General features: G+C 39.6%; 1 protein-coding gene across 1 annotated transcript in view; it reads right to left on the bottom strand.

Annotated features, from left to right (window-relative positions):
- Positions 1–18,808, bottom strand: part of LOC127658412 (A disintegrin and metalloproteinase with thrombospondin motifs 16-like) — a 106,338-nt gene that overhangs the window by 73,409 nt on the left and 14,121 nt on the right. Inside the window, exons 4-7 of the mRNA XM_052147687.1 lie at positions 11,511–11,871; positions 10,288–10,490; positions 7,138–7,221; positions 3,944–4,103 (exon numbers count right to left, since the gene is read on the bottom strand). Coding sequence (XP_052003647.1) covers positions 3,944–4,103; positions 7,138–7,221; positions 10,288–10,490; positions 11,511–11,871 — 808 coding nt within the window. The remainder of the gene's footprint in view (positions 1–3,943; positions 4,104–7,137; positions 7,222–10,287; positions 10,491–11,510; positions 11,872–18,808) is intronic.

Here is an 18,808-nt window from a genome sequence, read left to right as displayed (position 1 = left end):
GGAAACTCGGAAGGCGGAGCTCTGGAAAGCTCGGGAAACTCGGAAGGCGGAGCTCTGGAAAGCTCGGGAAACTCGGAAGGCGGAGCTCTGGAACGCTCGGGAGGAGGAGCCCTGGAAGGCTCGGGAGGCGCTGGCTCTAGGACGGGCGAGGCTACAGGCGCTTGCTCGGGGACGGTCGAGGCTACAGGCGCTGGCTCGGGGACGGTCGAGGCTACAGGCGCTGGCTCGGGGACGGTCGAGGCTACAGGCGCTGGCTCGGGGACGGTCGAGGCTACAGGCGCTGGCTCACTGACGTCTGAGGCTACAGGTGCTGGCTCACTGACGTCTGAGGCTACAGGCTCTGGCTGGGTTACCGTGGTATGTGCCGGCTTGGGTTCGCCGGGCGCTGAGGGCAGAGCCAAGGGGGGTTTAGGGCATGGGGCTGCGGCAGGCGGAGGCTGGAGTGCAGAGACCTCTCCCTTTGTCCTCTTCCTCCAGGCTGATGCGACTGGCGAAGCTGGGATGCTGTTCCTGGTCAGCATGGCTTCAGGCTTGCTGGCCGTGGTTGACGAGGGCTCAGGCTCGCTGGCCGTGGTTGACGAGGGCTCAGGCTCGCTGACGGTAGAGGCCGTAGGCGCTGGTTCGCTCACTGTGACATGCGTGGCCGCTGGCTCGCTCACTGTGACATGCGTGGCCGCTGGCTCGCAGACCGGGGCAGGTGTGGGCTCTGGCTCGCATACCGGGGCAGGCGTGGGCTCTGGCTCGCAGACCGGGGCAGGCGTGGGCTCTGGCTCGCAGACCGGGGCAGGCGTGGGCTCTGGCTCGCAGACCGGGGCAGGCGTGGGCCGGGAGGCGGAAGCCTGTCTTTTCCTCCTCCTCCGGGCGGACGAAGTGGACTGTGCAGGTTCAAGGGAAGCCACTGGCATGGGGGGTTGCTCGCTGACAGGTGAGGCTGGTGTGACAGGGAGCGGTGAGCTGCACGCTAGTAGGGTCGTCTCCAGGTAGTCGCGGAGAGTGCAGCCGGGCGTTGCCTGTGGCACCCGCTCCCTCAGCGAGGGATTTAAGCTGTCCTTAAAAAAAACCCCACCAATGCGGAGTCCGGGAAGTCCGTAAAGGTCGCCAGGAGGAGAAAGTAGAGAGCGTGGTCTACCAAAGGCTGGTCTTCTTGCCGCAAGTTGAGCAGCCAGCATTTGGCCCGTATAGCTGCTGGATCCATGTGTGGTCTATCGTTCTGTAACGCTTGAGTAACGAGGCAGATGAGGAGATGCGGATCCAAACGCAGTCTAAACTTTATTTAATTAACAAACAGGTAAACACAAAAGGAACAACCCACAATGGGGAAATCAAACATAAAAACTGTAAACTAAACACGATGTAAACAAACAGAGGACTCGGGAAGCGCACACACACACACACACGTTGTGTTTCCATGTTTTATGGGGACTTTCCATAGACATAATGGTTTTTATACTGTACAAACTTTATATTCTATCCCCTAAACCTAACCCTACCCCTAAACCTCACAGAAAACTTTCTGCATTTTTACATTTTCAAAAAACATAATTTAGTATGATTTATAAGCTGTTTTCCTCATGGGGACCGACAAAATGTCCCCACAAGGTCAAAAATTTCGGGTTTTACTATCCTTATGGGGACATTTGGTCCCCACAAAGTGATAAATATAAAAAACACACACACACACACACACACACACACACACACACACACACACACACACACACACACACACACACACACACACACACACACACACACACACACACACACACACACACACACACACACACACACACACACACACACACACACACACACACACACACACACACACACACACACGGCTAACATCAAACAACGATAGACAAGGACTGAACAAAGAAACAGGGTATAAATACATAAACATGGGAAAAAGGGGCCAATGAACGAACAGAACTCAAACAAGATAACAAGGTGATTAACAGAAGCAAAAGGCAAACTAATGAGGACAGGTGAAAACAACGACAGAAAACAGCAACGCTAACAAAGAGACTATGGAGTTACACAAGGGACTAAAGTGAAAACTAAGGAATGCAAAAGTGACAAAAATGGCAAACAAAAGGGCAACAGTGAAACAAGACAGGGTATACATAACAGATGTACAGGAAACAAAAATATTTTAGTTCTCAAAAGACTGGACTCATTAATTATTTACTGTAAAATGTTTAAAATTTGTAACTAAAAAGCATACCTTTCAGAATCAAAGAGCATGCTTGTATTCTACTAAAATGAGAAAAGCCTATTTTTTAATTCAGGCAACAGGAAGTGGTGTAATTCTGAAAATTTACAGTGATAAAACTTTTGGTCTTTGTTTTTTAATGAAAATAAATAAATAAATAAAAAAATGACGTCACTGAACTTGGTCCTCTCATGTATGTGCATTGGAGAGTGAGCAGAAGTGAACATTTATAGTGAAAAGGACTTCAATATTGGTCTGTTTCTCACAGCAATCGCTTCACTTCAGAAGACATTCATTTAACCACTGGAGTCGTATGGTTTAATTTCACAATTCACTTGCATTGCACATATCACACATTTCAGAATGCAATGACGCTTGAAATCAAGCTTGCGTCGCAAGATGCATCTGCGTTCACGTATGTTTTGGCCCTAAAGCTTAATATAATGGAAGAAGTCTAATTTATTTCTCCTGAATGAACTAAAACACCCAACAGTAAGTGAATGAAGCTTGCGTTAATACTACACAACGATGAGGCTGTTATTGTTGTTATCAGTAGGCAAGCCAACCATCAATGCTCTTCAACTAGCTGAGTTCTCCTAGAGTGGGCCAAGATTTCCAGACATGTGCATGAACAAGAGAATTATTACCAAACAAACACCTCAGCATAACAAAGCATCAGTACATTTTATCCAAAATTTTAAGTGAATTAAAAGAAGCTTGTTCGCACAGTAAGTATAAATTAAAAGCGAATATCTTTCAATATTTCTTTCTTCTAAAAAACTGTCCTTCACAGAAACATGGATGAGAGTATTCCTGTTTAAAGTTTCATTGAACATACAGTTGTTTTCTCAGACTGGTGATACTAAAATCTAAAGAATCTGAATCTAAAGTGTGTACACTGCTAACAAAGGTTTAGAGGTTGCTCTTTAAACTTCCACCACAACTGTGACCTCTGAGGGACATGTAATCGCTCATAACCCAGGCCCCTTCACCTCTGAGCGTGAGGTGTGCGAGTCACAGGTTGCATTGAAGTGGTAATCATTGACAGTGCGCAAATGTTGTGTTCCCAGGCACCCTTTGAACTGTGGCCTTGCATTTGAGGGGCATAACTAGCTTTGCTAATGGGGTTAGGGGTTAGAGGGAGAGATTCTTTCATGTGGCACAGGGTGGAGACCACAACTTAAGCTCTCACAGGAAAGAGGTTGTTACCGAAAATGGTTGTTCCTGTACCTATAATAATTTAGCAATTAGCAGTAGCTGAATGATGTGGAGCAGTATCGAGTGTTAAGGAAGGAGCACAGCCATCAGTCTTATATGCTTCATATTGCATTTTGACTTCCCTGTGATTTCTACCTCTCTCCTCTATTTATGAATATTTTGTGCAGGATTACTGTTAAATTTGTAAAACCTGTAAATTCAATTTTATCTTTAATCCAAACTCCCTACTACATTGCTACCTTGTTATTTAGTTGATCATTTGTTCAAAGTGACTTTGTATGCACTGTATCACTTTTGGAGCAATCTAGGGTTAAGTGTCTTGCACAAGAACTCAATGGTGAAAGCTCAACTCCTTGCAGCTTTAGAGCACACAACATCCAGTTGCATGCACATTTATTTAACTACTAGGCTACACCAAAACTTGAGTACCCATAAACTCTATACCTTCACAGCTTACTACAGAACCAAGAATGACAAAACAAATCTTAGATCATTAGATGTCGTCCTTACCTAGAGTATCACATGGTTCATTCTTCCAGGAGCAGATATCCAGACCAGTGAGAAGGATGGCATGATCATGATGACGACCTTCTCGCCCTGCCAAACCTGACTGCCATTGACAGAAACTGTTCAGAGTGTGGTCAGCATGGTGGTTAATCACCAGTCCATCCTAACGGAGTGGAGTGGAATTGAATAGATCAGATTTGATAAGACCAGAGAACAGTAGAGTAGATTAGAGTAGAATAGAGTAGAGCAGATTACAATAGTGTAGGGTAGAGTAGATTAGAGTAGAACAGAGAATAACAAAGCAGAGTACAACAGAGTACAGCAGAATATGTTTTAGTAGAGTAGATCAGAACATGAAGCACAATAGAGAAGAATAGGGTACAGCAGAATGTAGAAAAGAGTAAAATACATTATAGTAAAACTTTATGGAATGGAAATGGAAATATTTGAAGATGGAATGTAAAACTCGAGAGGTAAAAAAGGGTAGGCATACTAAGGTTTGGCTTCAGCTTATTCCTTTTTAGCATTTAAAAAAGATGATGTTATTATATATATATATATATATATATATATATATTATATATATATATTTATACAGCACTGTGCAAAAGTTAGGCACTTGTGAAAAATGTTGCATAGTGAGGATGTCTTCAAAAATAATGACAAATAGTTTTCATTTATCACTTAATGTCATACAAATTTCAGTAAACATAAAAAAGCTAAATCAATATTCGGTGTGACCACCTTTGCCTTTGAAACAGCCCCAATTCTCCTAGATACACCTGGACACAGTTTTTCTTGGTTGTTGGCAGATAGGATGTTCAAAACTTCTTGGAGAATTCACCACAGTTCTTCTATTTATTTCAGCTGGCTCAATTACTTCTGTCTCTTCTTGTAATCTCAGACAGACACAACATTCAGTGCCTAAGACTTTTGCACAGTACTGTATGTATAAGGAATGTACCTACTATCAGAGCAATTCAAGCTTGATGTAACACCTTGATGCAGTAGGGGGCAGTCAGAGCTCCAGCTATACAGGCAACACGCCTCATCAAACTAACAAGCAGGCAGCATAAAGCCTTCCACAAACACACTTTTGCAATCAGTGACAGCTGGAGCAAGCTAGGCTCTCGAGACACATTTTTCAAACTACATTTAACTTGACACATCATTCTAAAAACATACTTTAGTACTTAGGACTAAAGGTGCTGAAAACTAGTGAGACATGACGCAACTAAAGTGAGATGCTTCAAAAGTACATAGTACATGGACCAACCATTTAAAATAGAGCAGAGGGATTTAGGTCAATAAAAGGGTTATGGTCAGTAATATGGAATTAAAATAAATAATATTTGGATTTTTAAAGACGCTATTTGAATTGTCTACAAAACAAGAGGTATTTTTGTGCAATACAGAGGTTTTTGGTGCCTATAAAGGGACCTGGTGGTGGTAAGTCTAGCATGTGGTAGCTGTTAATGTACCACAGGCTCCTTCCCCAACTCCAGCTCATGAGATAGCTCCCTCCACCTCAGCGCACCAAAATCATGCCGCAGATGTTAGCAAAATAGTGGACCTGATTTCTAATGGAACATCCCAGCCAGTTTGTATTTGGGGCCATACGCTGATTAGATATATCCATCCATCCAACAATTCATCCCGGTGTCTCCCGCCCCCATATGCCCACCTATGCAATTAATTGTGATTAAATTCATGTAATTAATTCAATTAAAATATTTAATACCAAAATCCCCAATATTTGCAAGCAACATACAGTATACAGTAATGTACACTTTTAGGCAGTGGTGAAAAATATTGTATAGGGAGGATGTTTTTAAAAATAATGCCATGAATAATTTTTATTTATCAATTAACTTCAAAGTGCAGTAAACTTAAAATAAAAATAAAAAAAATAATAATATTTGGTTTAACCGCCCTATACCTTTAAACAGCACCAATTTCCCTAGATACACTCAGTCAAGATTGTTTTAAGCATCTTTGAGTATTTGCCACAGTTCTATGCATTTAGGATGTCTCAATTGCTTTTGACTCTTCAAGTAATCCCAGACTGACTCAATGATGTTAAGATCTGTATGTTGACTGGTGACTGTTGCTGAGAGACTAACCTAAGCTGTGTATCAAGACCAGGGCAATGTAATTATCTTCAGCCTCTGTTGACCCCACCTCAGTAAATGAGTCTGTTGGCAATTAGCCACTCATGATGACCCAAAGTGATCCTGAGTGACTGTTGCTAATTATTTGAACAAAAAACAGGATTAGGGTAATTTTCTGCATTCCTAAGCTTATGACTAACATGAACTTCATTAACATTAGCACAGGTGTATCAGTAACAGTGCTCTCATCTCCAGTCATTTGCTGGCCCATTTTCCCACATACACTACCCTCTATGGCTGAAATCCAACGGAATGTCTATCCAATTAAACTGTCACCATATAAACCAGACCTGTTCAGATAGAGCATCTCAAAGAGACCCAAGGAGACAAGTCTCTCAAGGACAATAAAATCCACCTTTTGAATCAACATTTCATTCTTTTTTAAACCACTGTTATCTAAACCTCTCATGGTCTATGATATCCATTAGTTCCAGAAGGCCTGTCTCCTCTTTTTTGAACTTTCAATCATTTTACAACGATATCTATCTATTATACACTATAAAGTATATTATGGTTGACACAGGGGAGAAAGGGGCTAGTTGTCACTTAGAGAATTTGGCACTAAAGGGCTATATCACAGTAACTATAATATATAAATACTATAATAATTTGAAAACTAATTTCAAAACTTCTTAAATTACTTCAAAGACTTCTCATCCAAAAATCCTCTTTTCAGTATCTTGGCATTCTAGCTGTCAATGTGTCAGTGTATATATATATATATATATATATATATATATATATATATATATATATATATATATATATATACTGTATATATATATATATACTGTATATTTGTTTGCAATAATGGTGGGAATGCTCTATGGCATTTTTGTAGTCTTTCTGTAGTCAAGACTTTAAAGTAAGTACCTATAAAGAAGTAGTAAAGAAACCTACTCTGAGAAATATTCAAAGAATGTAAATGACAACTAGTCCTGGCCTCCCCAATACATTATCAATGTAAAACCTATCTCCTGCTACAGAATGCATAAAACTGCATAAAATCATTCAAAATCATCTCACCTGGTCTTCATCCAAAAGTATTAGTCCAACAATTACAATGTTGATGTCACCTCCAATTGTTCCATCTTTGAAAAGAGTTGAGACCTTTGTGGAGATAAGCAACAATACAATTGTATTAATACATTTATATAATAGACAAATTAAAAATAAGTACAATTTCAGGTTGCATTTGTGTTAACGTATCTAAACTAAATTTGACCTTTTTAAACAGATCTATTAGCGGCTTCTATTCAGGAAAATGAGAAACTTATGGCCGGGATGTTATTCAAAGCCTCACCTCTCTGCAGGCATACCACATGTACTTAAGGGAATACCTTATCCCAAATATCTCAGCAGCCTTTGAAACAGATCTGAGGATAAAATCCATGGAGTAGTTTAAGGTGCTCGGTATCATAAATACAAACATTTGGTGCCTAATGCAGTTCTTTCATTACCTTTATTTTGTCTTAGTTTTCAATGACACCAACACGAGAGGTATCCAGATTGGTCTCAGGTGTCAGTATTTTGCTTTTAAAACATCTTAACAAAGTGTGAGTTTGATGGTTTGGATGTTCACCACATGTAACACTATACTATTTTCATTAGTCATTAAATGTGTTTCAAAGTGAAGTCAAAGTCTGACATATAACATTTAAGACATTAGACATACACATGACATAAGACACTAAATGTAACCACCTAAGTTAAAGGGATAGTTCACCTAAGTTAAAAGGGTAGTATGGATTACTTTTATGCTGACTTTGTGATTTTTGGAGAGTCAAAGGTCTGGCCACCATTCACTTGCATTGTGAGGACCAACAGAGCAGAGATATCAAAAAATCTTCATCTGTGTTCTGCAGAAGAAAGAAAGTCCTACACATCTAGGATGGAATGAGGATGAGTAAAGGATGAGAGAATTTTGTATTTTTGGGTCAACTATCCTTTTAAATAAAGTACAATAATCAGTTGTTTTCGTTTGTGCTCATGTGTTTACTGGGTTCACATGAAGAGACTAACTTTGAGTTTTATCAATCGTTAACTAATTCAGTCCACAAAATATAACAATATAACATATAAAATGGGATGGATGGATGGATGGATGGATGGATGGACAGACAGATGGATTAACAAATTGACAAATGGATGGATAAACAAACAGATGGATGGATGGATGGATGGATAGGAAAAATTATAAATGGATGGATGGATTAATGGGTGGATGGTAAAAAGGACAAATGGATGGATGGATACAAAGATAAACAGAAACTGCATGGATGGATAGAAAAATAATTGAATGGATTGATGGATCAGAACATGGATAGATAAAAGGATAAACAGACAAATAGATGAATAAATCAACTAACAAACAAATGGACAAATCGAAATACAAACAAACATACAAATGGATAGATGGTTGGATGGAAAATGGATGGATAGATTGATGGATGGATGGATGGATGTGATGGATGGATGCAGAAAAAATGCATGGATGGACAGACAAATGGATGGATGGAAGGAAGGATAAATAGAAAAATGGATGTATGGATGGATCAACTAATAAACAAACTGACAAATGGATGGATAAAAAGATGGATGGATGGATAGGAAAAATTACAAATGGATGGATGGCTACAAGGATAAACAGAAAATGCATGGATGGATAGAAAAACGATTGAATTGATTGATGGATGAATGGATAGATAAAAGGATAAACAGACAAATGGATGGATAAATCAACTAACAAACAAATGGACAAATGGAAATACAAACAAATACAAATGGATAGATGGTTGGATGGAAAATGGATGGATAGATTGATGGATGGATGGATGGATAGGTGGATGGAAGGAAGGATAAACAGAGAAATGCATGGATGGCAGACAAATGGATGGATGGATGGATGGATGGAAGGTTAAACATAAAAATGTATCTATGGATGGATCAACTAATAAATAGCTGGATAACCGGATGGATAAAAACAGAAGGATGATGTACAGATAGATGGATGGATGGATGGATGGACAGACTAATAAACAAACTGGCAAATGGATGGATAAAAAAACATGGATGGATGGATAGGAAAAAGGATAAATGGATGGATGGATAAATGGGTGGATGGAAAAATGGACAAATGGATGGATGGATTCAAGGATAAACAGAGAAATGCATGGATGGGCGGACAAATAGATGGATGGATGTTTGGATGGATGGATAAGAAGAAAAAAATGGATGGATAAATCAACTAACAAACAAACATACAAATGGATGGATGGAAGGATAAAGAGAAACATGCATAGATTGGTGCACAAAAAGATGGACGGATGGATAGATAAAAGGATCAATGGAAAAATGGATGGCTGTATGGATGGATAAGCAGAAAAAATGCATGGATGGATAGAAAAGTGGATGGATGGATGGCTGGATGTATCAATTAATAAACAGCCGGAAAATGGATGGATAAACAAACAGACAGATGATGGATGGATGGAAAAAATTACAAAAGGATGGATGGATAGATAGAAGGAAAAACTGAAAAATAAATATATGGATGGATGGATGGAAAAAGGACAAATGGACAGATGGATGGATGGACAGAAGAATAAAAAGAAAAATGCATGGATGGGCAGACAAATATATGGGTAGATGGATAGAACGATAAATGGAAAATGGATGAATGGATGAATCAACTAGCAAACAGACAAAACAATTTATGAATCAACTTACAAACAGACAAACAAATGGATGGATCAAGTTACAAACAGACAAACAAATGGATAGATGGATAAATTGATGGATCAACTAACAAACAGACCATAACAATGGGATGGATAGACTGCTGGATGGATGGATGGATGGACAAATTAACTCATGAACAGACTAACAATGGATGAATGGATGGAAGGATGAATGTATAGATGGACGGAAAGAAGGACAAATAGATGGATGGATAAATAGACAGATGACAAAATGGATGTATGGATAGATGGATTGGTCAACTAACAAAGAAAATGATAGATGGATGGATGGATGGACAAAAAGACAAATGGATGGGTAGATGGACAAATTGACAGATGGAAAAAATATAAAAAATTAATGGATGGATGGGTGCATCGATCAGCTTACAAATAGACAGACAAATGGATGGATGGTCATAGTGGATGGATGTCTTACCATGTTTAGAACAGTAAGGACATATGTGGTTACATTCTCATGACCATGATTCTCCATCATCTTGCGGTCAACCACCACCAAGGTCTCCACATTCAGTCTCTGGTGTGGCTGAGGTTTGAACACGATGGCACGTTTCCCTCTGGGCATAAACTTGTATTCATCTGGAAAAATATAGATATCCTCCTCAGGTGGTTTAGGCATATCTGTAACACAGTATAAAGACAATATCAAGACATCAAGCCACATAATCATGCATGCTGTTTCCAAAAGTTCCAGTACCTTAGGATCAGCAACAGTATGCCAACTCACTGACATGCCCTATCCCCATCTGACATATTTGGAATGGCTCAGCAACAATTAATTTCCCTCATGGCACGATTGTTGAATCAGTTGCATGGGAGACCACAGTTCAATCCCCGTTGAAACGAGGAAGTAATCACGTTTGTATAAACAATCACGAGTGTGATAAGGAGGTTGCATTTTTATCCCTAACATTGCATTTTGTCTCTACTAATTGTGAGGGTTAGATTTGGGTTTTGGTTGGGGGGTAGATTAAATAAAACAAGCATTTCTATTCACTGTTTTACACCCTGTTCAGCTGAAAACATTCTTATATCAACTGGCTTCTGGCGACCTCTCCTGGATAAAAATGGATGTCACACTTGTTTATATGCTCTGAAACATTTACCGCTTTAGCCTCTGGAGGAAGTGTTTTCAAATTCAGTCAACGTATACCCATTTCGGCTAAAGGAAAATCAGCACAAACTTGCCAGATCAGGCTGGTGGTTCTCCAATGGAAATTCATTTTGAGTTCAGCAATATGCTGAATTTGTGGCTGTATAATCAAACCCATACAAGACATTAATGTGTACCATCTGTGTCAAACTGTATTCGCTGTTGCCAAACATCCTGCTTAAGATTTGGTTAGTGAATTGTTACTCATGGTTCAAATGTAGAGTGAAGATGTGTTATATGTTTAGGGTAGGTGAGAATTATTCATCCTTGACCAAACACAATGCAGGTGGTTGATGATATCATGGAGTCAGAAATGAAAACATGTTAGAGCTGACCCTTGCACAGCTGTAACCTCATTGCATATGACGCTCCCCCTCCCCCTTTTAATGAATGTGTTTGACAGTCAAGAACCATGTACTGTAATAGGACCACCTCTGTCAAAGTACAGTCTCTTAAGGAAGAATTGGAGAGAGAATATCCTTACATACATTTCTTCCGTCGTCCACAGAAGTGCTGCCTCTGGCGTATGCCATAGGTGTGTTCATCGTGACTTTGTGGCATATGCTTGTACTCCTCTGGATTCATCTGTTTGTGTGTGGATGTTTCATCTCGTCTGATGGTTCTCCAAATGTGTGGGAATCCTGGAGCTCTGCTGCTGGCAGTCTTTGGCTCAGAAGACCTTTTGTTTCTCCCTATGATTCTCTGGGCATCTGTCTGTGGCAGTATGCATCTCTTGTATAGGATGTGAGGATGGTGGTCAGATGGAGCCGAGAAGTTCTCCAGCAGTACTTGATGTGGGTGCAGTGGCTTCAGAAAGTAATCAGCATCTTGGGTTCTGATCAAACCTGACTAGAGGAAAAACACACACTAGTCAATGCCTCAACATCTGATGTTGCTTAATGTGATAAAGGCATGTTACATTTCTAGATTATCAGATCATCGGGCCAGTCAGAGCCAAATCCATACCCTATGCTATATTTTGGGTCTGATTTCCCAAGTGTGATTCCTGTTACTGTTAAAGAGACAGCGGATCACATTTTAGTTGCAAATGTGAACTGTGTTTGTGACATAAATACTCTAATAATCCCTCATCTGTTAGCTGTGCCTACACTAAGAAACATACTCTATGTAAGTATGCAAACATAGATCCGAATTCTTGGCTAATGCATTGCAAAAGCATGGTGATATCGTACATAATTGCTGTGCATTCTTGTGTTACTATTGTGGAAACAAAACACATTACTCATAGACCACTAATTTCACATGACATTTATCAAAGCCATGGTACAGTAAAAGTGCATTATGGTGCAATATAGAATGTATATGCATGTAAAAAAAACTACCCATAAAAACTTGTGTTCAATATGCAAAATCACTATTTTATATTTATTTTTCATATTTATACTATTACCTGTACAAAGCCATACCTCTGCACATCATTTCCTTTGCATGTTTCTATGTATAACAACACTATGTACAAATACTACCCTAACCTAACCCAAACCGCTACCTAATAAATAAAACAGCTTTGCTACTGTAAAGAAATGTGACTTAAAAGCTAGTGAAGCTACCACCTCGCTACTGAGAAATGTAATAGTTCACAATATACAGGCCATGGCCAAAAGTATTGGTAGTGACATAAATTTTGTGTTTTGCAAAGTTTTCTGCTTCAGTTGTTGTGGTGTTGATTCACATTGTTTCTAGATTATTGTGCACAGTGATCAGATGTGTTTTAAATCATTGCAAAAAGCTTAATCAAAAAAATGAATTTCATATGTTTTTTGGCCCTGGCACAAAATTACCAGCTAACATCATTTCACTAATCATATCAGCAGCACCTGGGAAAGTGTGAACGAGTACTAGTCGTCATTCTGATTGGATTATAAGAGCAGACTGATTGCTATAAAAGGAGGGAAGAAGTGCTTCCAATCGTTGTGTTGTTTGCAATGGTCACCTCTATAGAAAGACGAGCAGGCATCATAGCTTTGCATCAAAATGGCCTCACATGCAAGGAAATTGCTGCAAAGAATATTGCACCTGAAAGAACCATTCACTGGATCATTAAGAACGTCAAGGAGAGAAGTTCAACTGCTGTGACGAAGGCTTCAGGATGTCCCAGAGTGTCCAGAAAGTGCAAGGACCGTCTACTCCTGAAGAGTCAGCTATGGAATCGTGTCACCACCAGTGCAACTGCTCAATATTGGCAGCAGGTTGGTGTGAGTGCATCTGCAAGCACAGTGAGCCAAAGACTTTTGGACAATGGCCTGGTGTCAAAAAGGGCAGCAAAGAAGCCACTTCTCTCCAAGAAAAACATCAAGGACAGACTGGAATTCTGCAGGAAGTACAAGGATTGGACAGAAGAAGAGTGGTGCAAAGTTATTTTCTCTGATGAAGCCCCCTTCCGACTGTTTGGGACATCTGGAAAATCATTAGTCTGGAGTAGAAAAGGTGAACACTACCATGAGTCCTGTGTCGTGCCAACAGTGAAGCATCTTGAGACCATCCATGTGTGGGGTTGCTTTTCATCCAAGGGAGTGGGCTCTCTCACAATTCTGCCCAAAAACACTGCCATGAATAAAGAATGTTATTAAAATGTTCTGCAAGAGCATCTACTCCCAACGATCCAAGAGCAGTTTGGTAATGATCCGTGCATTTTTCAGCATGATGGAGCACCATGTCACAAGGCAAGAGTGATAATTAAATGGCTTGGAGATCATGACATTGAAATTTTGGATCCGTGGCCAGGCAACTGCCCGGATCTTAATCCCATAGAGAACCTGTGGTCAATCCTCTAAAGGCGAGTGGACAAGCAGAATCCCACAAATTGTGATCAACTCCGAGCACTAATAAGGCAAGAATGGATCGCCATCAGTCACGATTTGGCCCAGAAGCTGATATTCAGCATGCCAGAGCGAATTGCAGAGGTTATGAAGAACAAGGGTCAATGCTGTAAATATCGACTCTTTGCATATATTGAATGTTTTTGCCAATAAAAGCCTTTATAACTCATGAAATGCTTATCATTGTTTTTCAGTATACCATAGAAACATGTGAAAATTATCTACAAATACTGAAGCTGCAAACTTTGCAAAACACAAAATTTATGACACTGCCAATACTTTTGGCCATGGATTTATACTCCCTCGGCTCCATTGCTGCATTTGCAATACAATGTGACAAATGCAGCATTTTGTGACACTTCTTTTTGGCTTGTTGGGTGAGGTTGTTGGCTGATGAGGAACAATGTGTCCTGCCAGATGTCAGAGCTAGGGTGATTTGGGGCATGGACCGGTTAAGCCATTATGTACCATCTTCAGGTTAGTCCAGAAGTAGAAGAATCTGTCCCACATTATCTTAGGGGTCTTTAACTACAATGTACTTATTATGTACATACATGTTGTTGCATTGTACTTACATCTTAACTACCTGCATGTTAACCTTACCCCAAAACCTAACTTTAACCTCTAACCCTACCCCTTCTCCTAAACTTACCCATACCTCAACCACGGTAGCAACAAATGTGAATCTTGTGAGAATTTTGATGACCAATATGTAGTTACACAGTAAATACATTGTATTGTATGTATTTTAATGTTAGTACATAGTTGTTAAAGACACCTGATATAAAGTGTGACCGAAGCAAGAGTTTATTTAGGGTATAACAGACAGAATTCACATACCACACAATCTGATAATTCCAAGGACTCTTCAAACCCCCTTTCGAATGACATGTCAGGTCAGAGCATGAACTCGCTTGAATACTCATTTTGTGCACCCAGTTCACCTCAGTCTGATAACTGTCCACAAATGGGTGCAGAGGACCAGCTCCTCTCCAAGCAAACAGACTGAACACCCCTTCTTAGAACCTGTTTGAACCTAATATGCATTTAATTATCATTTGTCATTGCCAACAACACTTAAGTTCATTGCAAGGCAATCATGCAGACAATGGGCTGCAAAACATATGTTGAACTCTGGAATTGAAGGCAGAGGCAAGGCAGGTTGCACTCAACTTCAGACATTTTGGACAAAGGTATAAAAAGGCATTCTTGGACACATTCATATCTTTTACACTGCTGTGGAAGATGAAAGTTTTGAAAGTCTTTAATGCACTGTACGTGTGAGGTCCATAATGATGGCATTACAAGTAGAGCCACATGGGTGTATAGGTTTAGCACACTTACAGTATATGAACTGTGCAAGCATGTGTGCATATGTTTATGTGTACATGCCTGTTCACAATCTACTTTATTTATGAGTACATGTGGGCAGGTCTCCATAAACACTTATGTCAATGGGGGAACACAACTTTGAAGACAGAGTTTATGTTCTGTTACACTCATAGTTCTGTACGCTAACCGAAATTTGATAGTGACCTACCCTGCTGAAAAGACCAGCATGGATTTTCAGGCTGGTTTATACTGTTTTGGTACTGGTCTAGCTGGCAGACCAAATAACCATACTGTTCACAAGTAAAATAAATTCTGATCAACCATCATGGTCTTTCTGGTGAAGTTGCTTGACCAAAGAACTCTTGCTGGTTGAGCTAATTAAGAAGCCTGGGGACCATAAGTCATCTCTGTTTTCACTTATGAAGACTCTAATGCCTGTACAATTTACAAGAGATGGAAGCTCTAGGAATACTGCCTTCACTCCACTGTTAAGTACTTAGTGAACATAACCATACAGGTCTGGCCAGACTAAACAACCCAGATACAAGATCACGGTATGTGTAGAGGATACAGAGCTCATCACGTAATTAACGTATGTATGAGAGGTAACTGCTGACAGATTTCAACAAAAGACTGCAAACAACACTTATGTGATACTGAACAGATGAATAAACAGATGGAATTGTCCACAAAGTACAATGATAATTAGACTTTTCGATTAACACAGCTATGATCCTTAGAGCATTTACAGTGAAGAAATTAAAAATTAAACAACTGTCCTAAACATCAGATCCAGAAGACAAAACTGATCCATGAAGACATATCAACACATACACATGGATAAAGCGCTAATGTATGACCTTGAATAAGAAACAGTGTCTGTGCTGATGATAGTTGTGTTATAGTGCTGAAAAAGGCTCAAGCACCGGTAGTAAAATTGCTGTGAATGCCTAAAAATAACCAATCAAAGGAAAACGCTCCTAGATTTCATTTAGCTATATGCTAACAACCATTGGCAGTGGATCAGACTTAATTAGTTAGGCCAGTTGATATCATTAACCACTTGAAGCAGATTAATGCAGACACTTACAGTGATTCAAGATTCAGTCAGGGCAAAAACACCTAGAACTTAATCTTGCCCGAAGACGAAAGGTCATACAGTCAAGCATTTGATCCTTTATTGGACGGTAAGAACTTCAAAGAGCAAAATTACCTAGTTGTTTTGGTGTCAAAGGCAGCAATCCTCAGAGAAATGCTCCCCTCCTGTCACCAGATCAGAGGGTTTAGTCAACAGAAGCGACCTTTGCCATTGCCGGGGGTATCGGGACAGATTTAGGATGAAGTTAAGGCATGACTGGCTTTAGTCAAGAATAATTTCCATTGTCAAGCATACTTATTGTGATTTCACTTTCATGCTGTTTACATGTCTTGCTATTTGTCTTCCAGTCAGCCAGTAATTCCAACCCATCCAAAGTTTAGTCAATAGAGCCTTATAGGAATGTAATTATGGCTTCTAGTTAGTTGAGGAAGACAGTACGGGATCTCAGTGACATAATTCAGACAGACATTGAGAGACCTTGCAATGACCTGTGTCTTGTTTTCCATTTGATTAAATCCACATGGTGTCTTTCATATATTATGCACTACACGTTATATTCATCGTCTGTGACAACACTTCTAGTTATTGAGTCCTATTTGCTTCAGACTGTCTAAGCACTTTAATTTACTTTCTACGTGATGTCTGTCTACAAGTGCACTTTGAGGTCAGTTAGCCACCCTAACTTGGAAATTGTTGCCAGGAAACTACAACAGTGAATGCTACAGTATATTACAGAATTATTACAGACCTGCAGTATATTTAGAGCTTCGGTTTCTATGAACAGATTAAGCAGAGATTAAATATTTATGTTGTTTAACATCACATAGTGATATCTGCTATATGACAAGGAAACCAGCAATGGAAACTTACATTTGTTTGAATGTAAGGCCACCAAATATGCAAGCAAAATCCCATTGTTTCTCTAAGACAGCAATGAGATTAAATGGAGTACATATGAAGACTTTGCTTAGCCATCATGTTTTTTATGTATAGGGTCCCAGAAACCACAATGATGTTCATGTGAAAATAATAATAGTAATTTCGAGATTAACCTTTTATTTTTCCTTCAGATACTTTTAAGTTGTTCATCTGAGCTTATCATAACCTGGTTAGCAGATATTATTTAAGCTTTCACCCTCTGTTTTACCATTAGGCAAGTAGGTAAGCACTTTTCACACAAGTAATTGTAATCCAGGACACTGATTGTATAGTTTCTGTTTTCGGTTAATTTCACTAACCTAAAACTTCAACCTAGATAACCTAACTGATAGTGTCCTAAAAGCAAATGAAAGGTGAAAAAAACATAAGTCCTTACCCTTAACCAATGCCTAGACCTAACCAATTGTTTTCTAAAAGCAAATGAGAGGTCAACTAAACAGAATTCCTTACCGTAACCCAACACCTAAACCCAACCCACAGAGTGGAAAAAGTAAATGTGACATGAAAAGAAGATGTCTGAAACAACCACGTGACTTGGAGTCACTTCTATATGACACCTTTGTCTCACGTGTCATCTTCCATGATTGGCTGGTCTAAAGTTCAACACTCCATCAGCTACCACACAAGCGAATCACATTGGAATTAGTGTGTAGATGTAGGTGGGTCTAAAATTAATACATTATCACTAAAATATATAACTAATATAACGCTAATATCTAAAGATTAACAGTGACAGCTCTCTTATAAAAATGCACTGGGCTTACCATGTCATCAAAACTAGTAATATAATGGATAAATATCAGTCGAATTTATATCATTCACAATATGAATATCAAATCTAATCTAAACCAAATTCCTAACAGGAATTAAGGGGATTTCTTGAAGGAAACCATACATTTGTTGAGCTGTCCAAGGAAATCTGTAACTTTCGTTTCTGCCTGGAAGAGACCCAATTTTTTTAGCAAATTACACACAAGGCACTTAGGTTTCTAAACCATACCATTCAGCTTATGTAAACAGTAGAAAACCATGTTGTCAAGTGGGAGTGGTGGTGACCACATTCTTGCATAAGTAACATGCATCATCTGCCACAAATCTGTGCTTCGCTCTCCCTGATCCTTGACAAGCTTAACTAAAAACAAATGCCTACGCTGCCTCCTTAAATACGTCTCATGAAATTACACACTGAGAGCTACAATGTGCAAATAGCAGTCATAAAGCATCAGTAGACGGGGTGAGACACTACCTGAGAGAGCAATAACAGCTGCAGTCCCACAGTCAGGGAAACGGGCAGATCCAGGCTTGACCTGGGAACCCTAATCAAAGGAACTGAGCAGATATCAGGAACCTGTGAAGGATGCACCTGATGCTATTTCTATCTCCATGAGAGAGATGGTTCTACTTGTCTTGATGCTTCTAGAAGTTGAAACCAAATCTCCACTCTCATCAAGGAGCTATACGAGGCCTACAAAGTTTAATATGCCAGCTGAAGCTATTTGAGAAGGGGGTTGATGTATCATTATTTTAAATCCTATTACATTATCTCTGTGACTAAGTGTTTCTTTTCTTGTCATGA

This window comes from Xyrauchen texanus, chromosome 17 (assembly GCF_025860055.1).
Source record: "Xyrauchen texanus isolate HMW12.3.18 chromosome 17, RBS_HiC_50CHRs, whole genome shotgun sequence".
Classification (NCBI taxonomy): Eukaryota; Metazoa; Chordata; class Actinopteri; order Cypriniformes; family Catostomidae; genus Xyrauchen; species Xyrauchen texanus.
This window is presented reverse-complemented; position numbering and strand designations above follow the sequence as displayed.